Source organism: Coffea arabica, chromosome 11e (assembly GCF_036785885.1).
Source record: "Coffea arabica cultivar ET-39 chromosome 11e, Coffea Arabica ET-39 HiFi, whole genome shotgun sequence".
Lineage (NCBI taxonomy): Eukaryota > Viridiplantae > Streptophyta > Magnoliopsida > Gentianales > Rubiaceae > Coffea > Coffea arabica.
In genome coordinates, this window is record NC_092331.1 from 28,688,362 (window position 1) to 28,697,571 (window position 9,210).

At 35.7% G+C, this 9,210-nt stretch overlaps 1 protein-coding gene across 1 annotated transcript; it reads right to left on the reverse strand.

Annotated features, from left to right (window-relative positions):
• Window positions 1-1,237: 1,237 nt before the first annotated feature.
• LOC113719472 (NADP-dependent D-sorbitol-6-phosphate dehydrogenase) lies at window positions 1,238-8,617 on the reverse strand. The gene is made up of 6 exons (XM_027244669.2): window positions 8,346-8,617; window positions 7,251-7,345; window positions 6,993-7,110; window positions 6,229-6,361; window positions 1,734-1,953; window positions 1,238-1,619 (listed from the first exon to the last, which is right to left on the reverse strand). The coding sequence occupies exons 1-6, from the start codon at window positions 8,476-8,478 to the stop codon at window positions 1,389-1,391; spliced, it is 930 nt and encodes a 309-aa protein (XP_027100470.1). The 5' UTR covers window positions 8,479-8,617; the 3' UTR covers window positions 1,238-1,388.
• Window positions 8,618-9,210: the final 593 nt, after the last annotated feature.

Here is a 9,210-nt window from a genome sequence, read left to right on the forward strand (position 1 = left end):
TGCAGAAATTTTCAATGGAAATTGAAAGATCCTCTGTCCATGATCAGCTTTGCATCACACCATCTTGCTAGAAGCCAACCACCATTATCCTATGAGATCAGGAATAATTGCAATGCAGCAATTTTCAATGGAAATTGAAAGATCCTCGTCCATGATCAGCTTTGCATCACACCATCTTGCACGAAGCCAATCACCATTCCAGATCTCAATCCTAGCCGTACAAGTCGAACGTCGTTCGCCCCACCATTTATTCAAATACAAAATTAATTTTCACGCATCGGTTTCCACCTGCAACAATCTGTTTGGCATTGGCGTGGTTATTCGTGATCATGAAGGCGTGCTTATTGCTGTTTTGTCCCAAAAATTTGAAGGGATGGCAAACGCATAATTGGCAGAATCTTGTGCTGCGTGGGAAGCTGTTAATCTAGCAGATGATCCAAAGCAGCAAAGAATTTGATGATCCCAAACTTTGTATTGGAGGGAGGGAGATGCAACCTCCGTTGGAGTGTTCATCAGCCAGTGATCGGTAATTCGACTAAAAAATAATTCAATTTTTTACGATATTTTTTTCCAGTAGGTCTAGCATTTGATTACCATCCAAAGCTTTATTTGGTAATTTGAGTATTGATAATTGAATTTTGGTAGGCTAATCGGTATTGTAGTAATATCCAAAATTAAAAATTGGGTTTTTTGATGTATATCAGTTAAGCATTTTAAACAAAATTGAGGTTATTAATAAATTAATTAATGCATTTTTAAGGTCGCACATTCCTACATCAGCATTAGCATACTGGTGGATTAGGAACATACATGTAATATTTAAAATATATCATTAAAATATAAAATTCGGTAATTCAATCAGTATTCAAAATTTTCAAAATCAAAATTAAATAATCATTCCAAACTATTTTACCAAACTTTAAAGATTGGATCAGTTTTACCGAAATTCGTTTTGCTAATATCCAATACAGAATCTAAATTTGATCGGCCGGAAAATTTTTCAGTTTTTTTGAAACAATTTGCACCCCTATGCCTCGGTCATTTTTTTTAAGGAAGATTATGATACTCTTTCCGATATAGGTCCCAATGATAGAGGAAGTACATTTAGTTTTATTAGATCAAAACCTATTAGATATCGATTAAGTTCCTAGAGAAGCGAAATAGATCGTGCATGGGCCATTTCATTATGCAAAAAACGGCCAACATAGTTGAGTCTCTATAGAATTACCCTGTAGACTTTGTCAAGCAAATTGTACCGGACGGTTTTCAGCAATTTTATTAGTAAGATTTCCAGCAATTTTACTGGTAATATTATCGTGTTCTGTTTTATAATAATAAAAAGGGTGCAATGATAAAGAAGTACCTCCAACAAATGACGATCCAACAACTTATGCATACAGGTCTACTCCCCAAAACTCCGCAGGTTGATTGGTCCGGTAGTTTCGATCCAAAGATTTTATCAGCTCCATGTCCTCTTTTGCAAGCTCAAAGTCGAAAACTTTCAAGTTTTGCCGCAATCTCTCTAGTTTTGAAGTCTTTGGAATGACAACCGTGTTTCGCTGAATGCCCCAGCGAAGAACAATCTGACCGACCGTCTTCTTGTATTTTTCGGCTATACCCTGGCACAACATGGGCAAAGATAAAAGCCCATATACATCTCATAAGTCAATTGCTTGCTTCCTGTCGAAGCTTTGCAGATGTATAATAACTTGAAGATTAAGGTTTCACCTTACCTTAAGAATTGGATCATCCAAACACGATACTGAGCCAAACCATTCCGTATTAGCTACAGCACCCCCAAGAGGTGTGTGGGCTGTAACACAAATGCCATGCTTGTGGCAGAATTTGACCAAAGATTCCCGTTGAAAGTAAGGATGTGTTTCAATCTGGTTCACAGCAGGCTTTACCTTGGAGTAAGCTAAACAATCTCTTGTTAGGAAAATGTCATAGTTGCTGCAAGAAAATTTTGTTAATGCATCAGCAGACGAATAGAATTGATTTTGAAATTTATTCTAACACCACAAGAGAAAAAACAGTCAGATTTTGCCTTCATTAACCTTGAATCAACATAAAATAAGGCCAGATATCCTAAAATGGCATCGTACAACAGAAAACAGGGTAAAAGGAATCTGTTAAAAGTTTAGTCTGCAACATTTCCCCCAGAGTTCATCATTATCTCTCTGCCGACGCCGTCAAATTTAGCTGAAGAGAATTATTGACAGTTTGCTACAGGATATACAGAACCTACAGTTCGCACAGCATATGGACCAGGAAGACAAACATGACATAAACCACTTCATGAATGTTTTTATTCAACTATGCTATTCAGTATTGCATCCGTTTCATTTTCATTTTATTTTCCGTTTGCATCATTGATAGTGAAACTGAAGTGCATGATGGTTTTCACTGAACTGCAGCCTATGGAGTTAACTAGAGCTGCATTCCAGCGGATTCTAGTTGAGTCGAACACTGGTTGATTAAGCTCAAGCTAGGTTCTCGAATAAAAATTTCAATGCTCAAAATTGACGTGAGCTCGATTCAGCTCAATTTCCTCAATCACCTAAAATTTAGCTCAAAATAAATTGGCTATGTATGTCATCAAGCTCAAGCTGAAGCTTGGAAATTGTAACACGGTCAAGTCTCCTCAAGCTTAGAACAAGTTCGGGCTTATAGGACATGTTTTGCCCTCCCAAAAATTCTGAAACCTTAATTTGCATAATATAATGTCCTCAAAGGACAACAGAAAAGCAGAAGACACAGGAAGGAGAAACAGAATTGGCAAGCCTGCAAACAAATTCTTACAACTGGAATAAATAAGAATTTTTATACAAGTAAAAAAAAAAAAAGAATTGATGATAAAATGATCTGCAATCATAAGTTAAAGGGCCAGAAAATGCTGTTGAATCAATTCAAATTTTTGGTACTGTATATGTCTGTAGCTGAACATATTACAGGTGTGTAGATAAATGAAAAATCCAAATAATTTTTTAAAAAAGACGCCAAAAGAATGACGTTCATTCAGAACAAAATACACTAGATTCTATGCCTGTATTTTGATATACCCTCAGATAAACATTTTTTTTGTGCGAGTGTGTGCTAAGGGAAATACACATTCAATGAGAAACACTATATAAACATAAAGAAAAATTCTTGAACTCGACTAAGCTTGAGTTGCTCGAGAAGATCACAAGCCCAAGTAAATAATAATCTAACTCAGCTGATTTGATAACTGAGCATCTTGAACTCAGCTCATGTTCCATGCTTTTGAGCTAAACTGAGCATTAGAACAAGACAAGTCTGAGTTGATAGTTCGGGGCTCAGCCAATTGCAGCCCTGCTGATGCAGTAAACAAAGAGCTCCAGAAAATCTAAGATTAAGCTTTTCATATTTTCCTCAAACTTCAACTAGGAACAGGAATAGTGTCTTTATTTAACTTCATTGTAATTCTATTTTCTAAGATTTAGCAGCTTATATTATTTAGGCCTTATGGGTGTCTTGGTCTTTTTGACATCGCTGAAAATTTCCGAAATTCCAGAATTGTTTTTAAGTCTTTAGTCTGTTACATAAGTAATTGGAGTTTAGAAGGTAACTTCCTTTCTACTACCAGTCAAATTTCCTATTTAGAATATGGAGATAGGAATTTTAGGAAGTTTTTTGTCATAAATACTTGTGCTGTTTGTTCTTCTTCCCCTCTTTTGACCCCACGATTATTGTTCACAGGTACTGTTAACAGCACCTAAACAGGTGACCCGCTAGTGATAGTAAAGCAAGATGTTACCCATCTTGTCCTGCATTAGTTTGGCATCAAAGCCCAAACTTCCTTTCTCTTCATCAGCCATATTTCTTTCTTCTTCTGTATTGTCAACGAACAAACAGAATTTTCTTCAAGGAAATCAACAATGTATGTTTCATCTTTTCATGGCTTATGTCATCCTACAATATTCTATAGCTGGCTTACTTCTCCATATAGGTGTCAATCACAATCCAATGACGCTGAACCACCCAAACCCACACATTAACAAGTGAATTTGGGTATGCAATGAACATTGAATGGGTTTCCATGGGTAACTCAATTAAATCCATTTAATTGGTGGGTAATGCGTTGACTCGCCTTACCCATTTATACCCATTTAAAGATAATTGCACATTTAAACTCAATTTTTGGTGGATGTTAAGCGGATAAATTTGAATTTCTTACCCACCCAATAACAATAAAATGTAGTTATTTCTTATCAACCAACGTTCGCCTGGGGGGGGGGTGTTGAAGGAGTAGAATTTTAAGCGGTTCATAAATGGGTAATTGAGTATACCTATAAATGGGTTGACCCATTTTAACCCATTTATGAAATAGGTATAAAGGGGTTGACCCAATTATGACCTTCCCATACCCACCCGAATCCCATTTTGACACCTCTACTTCTCTAGAATATTTCTTTGATCACCATAATCTTGCAGATTATAACAAACCCTATTTGCCAAGGTGAAACTGGTTGGCAAGGCTAAGTTGGTGGTGGTATATAGTCAAATGAGATGTGATGTCACGTAGTGGATACATTTATTTGGAGGAGATGAGAGAACTACTCTTATAAGAGTACTTTCCCTCGTATCGTCATTAGAAGATGTTAGGAGAGTTTTATGGTCAACCACAAGGATATGTGCCAAGGTTTACTCCCAAATATCCAACCCAAATTCGTAATGAACCTCCAACACAAAGTTGGCAGTTTACCAATATAACCAACACAGCCAGAAAAGCACCATTCCCCTTTCATCCAACATGCAGCTAGGGTAGAAAGCACGAATCTGGTTAACAATCCTGTTGTAAAAGCTGAGACATTTAAAAAGGTTTTGGTTGCTGATTGACTACTGGATGTGACAACTGTCTCCAGCACAAAGCAGAAGGGGCTCTTCAGAATTTTGAAAAGGCACCAAAGAAGGAAGCAGATGAGGATAACCCGATGAAAGAAATTCCAAAGATCAAGTCTGGGAGCACAGGAAAGAGGTCCTGGTAACATTGCAAATTCAGCATGTCTAGAAGCAAAGCCTAGAAACGTTTTCTATTCTACTCTATTAGCTCCAACAATTGACATTGTCCTCCGAGAGATCAGAAATTCAGCCAATGACGTCCCACCTTTACTTGTTACTACCTCAAGCACATGGCAAAAGACGCTCTTGGAAGTGTGGTTCTTCTTGCAACTCATTCCAGACTTTCAAGTTCTTTATCCTACAAATCTTGAAAAACTCAAGGTCAAGTTTTCGCCAACTAGGGGGACAGAGTGATGCAGTCAACGAGGAGCTCTAGAAAAATCTAAGACTACGGCATTTTCACATTTTCATCGAGCTTCAACTAGGAATAGGAATAGTGTAATTCTATTGCCTAAGATGTAGTAGCTTATATTATTTAGGTCCCAAGGGTATTTTGGTCTTTTAGTAGTCATTGGAAATTCCCAGAATTCCAGAATTGTCTACGTGCATTTGATAAAACTGAAGTCTGAAATCTGAAATCTGAAGTCTGAATCCATTAAGTTATTGAATTGTTAAGTATTAAATTTAATACATTTAAGTGCATATCACATTCAATGAAAGTAAATAGCTTATCACTTAATTTTGGGAGCAAGTCTTGCCTAGGAAATTCAGTACTACTTAATTAATTTAAATGTTCAATTTTTCGTTATCAAATAGTCTGAATATGTTAAGATCTGAATCCATTAATTTTAAGTGCTGAATTGAGTTTTTATTGAGTCTTTATTCTGTTAGGTAAATAATTGGAGTTTAGAAGGTAACTTCCTAAAAGTTCTTGGACCATGGAGATGGAAGTTTTAGGAGGTTTTTAGTTATAAATACTTATGTTTCCATGTTATTACTCGCAAAGAATTTGATGAATAAAGGTTGAGTTTTAGTTTATTAGTTGTTTGTTCTTCTTCCCCTCTTTTCTCCCAAAATTACTGTTCACAGCCCCTAAACCGGTCACTATCTTCTTAGTCTTCCGCTAGTGCTAGTAAGGCAAGATCTAACCCATTTACATCACATGCAGTCCTCTTAACATGTACTTAAAGATACTTTCCACAATGTTGCTAAACACTATAATAAGTCCAGGGACAAAAAATTAAAAAAAAAACATAAATAAACCACATCTGTCTTTATTATAGCGCCATTGATTATAAGGATGATGATGGAACAAAACAGATCTATATGCAGAGGATTAGACATGCAAGTGAAGTTCTCAAATACCTAATTCCTATGCTGCGAACTAAGCCCATGGAAACTAGATCTTCCATGGCATGCCATGTAGTCTCCAAAGATACAGTAGTGTCAATGTCCAGGATACCATCTTCGCCTATAGCACTTGAAGTGGTACCAATGCCTGCATTTAAGTCAAACAGCAACCAATTCCTTCCTATGAAGAACAAGCTTTCATAGAAGCAATAAGGCAAAAATAGATTTGTACAGGACTAAAGAAGCCAGAACAATTAGAATTCATAACAGATAAGACGGGTACATATCTCAAGAATGTTTTGATACTTATAGAAATGGATATGAACTGAATAAAATCTACCATCCTGTTTGTTCCTGTGCCCATTTTCTACATCAAAAACCCCAACATGATATGTCATGTGTAGAAAATAATATAGGATTAAACTAATGAAATTTCATCTATCTCACTAGTGGCAACTTTCATTTCCCTATTATCAGAAGACTAAATCTTTAACAAACTGAAAGCAATAATAGATCCCAAATGAAGGTCATAAGCTCCAACTAAATTGCAGAATCAGTCTGAGTTTTACAGATGTTAAGTCATGAGTGAATGTAAACCACTAATCTTGTATCACAGTTGTAAATATTCAATCTTCAGAAACTGTCATATATATCTGTTAATAACTTAAAGCTCTGATCAAGTTCTTAATTTATGCGGAAACTAATATCTAAGTGAAGATTGTAGAGAAACACTAAACAAATACAATTTTTAAAAGGTGCAATAGCTAAAGCGGAATTACCAGTATGTCTTGTGGCTATAGGAAAGTGAACAAGATATAGATCCAGATAATCCAGGCATAACTTCTTGAGACTGTTTTTACAAGCCTCAACAACATGACCATGATCTGAGTTCCAAAGCTGTTATTAGGAACACCAAATGTAAAAAGAAAAATATGAGATGACTTTCCAATTATTAGTCAGAGCAATTCTCAATCTATTGGACAGTCAAAGCAAACCATAGCTTAAACATGAAAAAAATATGGTTGGCCTTTACTAGCCTTGGTAGTAATAAAAATATCCTCCCGTTTGACCAAGCCTGACTGAAACACTTCTGTAAGTGCCTCACCAACTTCACGTTCATTCTGATAATCAGCTGCAAGCATTGCCAACTTCTCACATGAATAACAATGCACCTCAAGAACTTTGCTAAAGTAACAAGTTGACAAAAATTTTAAGAGCAGAATCACTAGAGCAACATACAGAGAATAGCTAAATTTTTTTGAAAAGGGTGTGCTAGGGGGTTATTTATCAAAGAGGGCATACGTTTGAGTTATTCATCATAAAGTGCAAATGTACTAACCTCAGTACAGGAATGTACTTGCTTTTTCTTTTTCTTTTTTTTTTTTGGAAATGGATAGTACATTCTGCACAACAATCACTACCTAATGTCCTTTACATCAAATGGTTCAAAGTCACACTGTTTTTATTTTTTTTAACTCTCCTAATGCCCCTGTATTACTAATTTTCACTAATAATGGGCCGTGATGATTTGTATCACAAATGAACCTCACCATTGCTTTAATAAGAAAGCTAAATTTCAACTAGAACTCCATGATTTATGGCAATCCAGTCCAGATTAATTTGAGAGTTAATAGAAATTGGTCAAAGCAAGATATGACAAATTCTGGCTATACATAAACAAATAACCATACAAAATATACAGAAATGATTTCTCCTACGCAAAAAAAGAATCCCAATTGAATACAGATTATGTATTAACCATCTAGACCAGGAAGAGCAGGGAAAATTAATCTAAATACGTAACCTTAAAAATTTGATGCAAGAAACCAATTTCCCTCATACAGTACAAAATTAATCACATAGTTTTAACTTCAGAAAATTCTGTTTGAGCCCAAGTTTTTCTTTTTCCTTTCCTTTTCTTTTATGTATCTGCTAAAACAACAGATAATTAAAGATGAACATTATAGACAATAGAGTGCAGCCCAGAACCAAAAATTTACTAATTCCATCCTAAAAAATGAAAATTTTCTTCCAGTAAACAAAATTCCTATAAATCCCACTTCCCTTAACTTCAAATAACTATCCCATGTCACAACTTAATATTCAAAGGAAAACAAAAAGAGGTAACGAACCAGCACAGTCAAAGTGGCGATAGCCAATCTTGACGGCGTTGATGAGCAAATTCCTGATGTCTTTGCCTTCCATCCTCCAAACACCGAGACCCACTATCGGCATTTCGAAGCCGCTGTTAAGAGTAATCGCCATTTTCGGGTGATTATTAAGAAGCCCTTTGCGTGGTGGGAGGAGCAGCTAAGCAAACTGCTTGGTCAGCCACTCTCCACTAAGTGTGTGACTGTGTGAAGCTTTAGGTGGCTTTTCTGGGGATGGAATGAAGCGATAAAGGGCAAATGCAATAAGTTTGGGTTGACTTCCATTAACACCACTGAACTATTTGTTTTAACATTTTAATGTTCTATACTGCTCCCTCCGTCCTACTTTGATAGTTTTGATTCTTTTTTCACACAGTTTAATAAAAAATAATTAATTTTATTGGAACAATCAATTTAGGTAACTATTTTTCTAAAATGCCCTCACATTAATTAGAGCACAACTTTATGGGAACTTGAATTGATGGTAAAAAAAGAATCAACTCTCATTAAATAGGGTAGGTTTATAGTAACAACAACTTACATTGAATAAGGGTATTTTAAGAAAATTAAAATACAACTACATTCTTCAATTGGAAAGTGGACTAAAGTTTGGGACAGACGAAAAAGGAAAACATGACTATCAAAGTGAGACGGAGGGAATATTAATTTGTGACTTTTCTTTTTCTTTGTTACCCAAGAAGGGCTGGATTTAAGAAGCGTGGAGGGGGGGAATTGAATTCGAGACCTCTAGTTTTGGATCTCAAGGTTAAATTACTCTAATTTGTGACATATTGTTTGAATTAGTTAAAGATCAATGATTTTGTTGCCAGTTCTTTATAGTATCGCT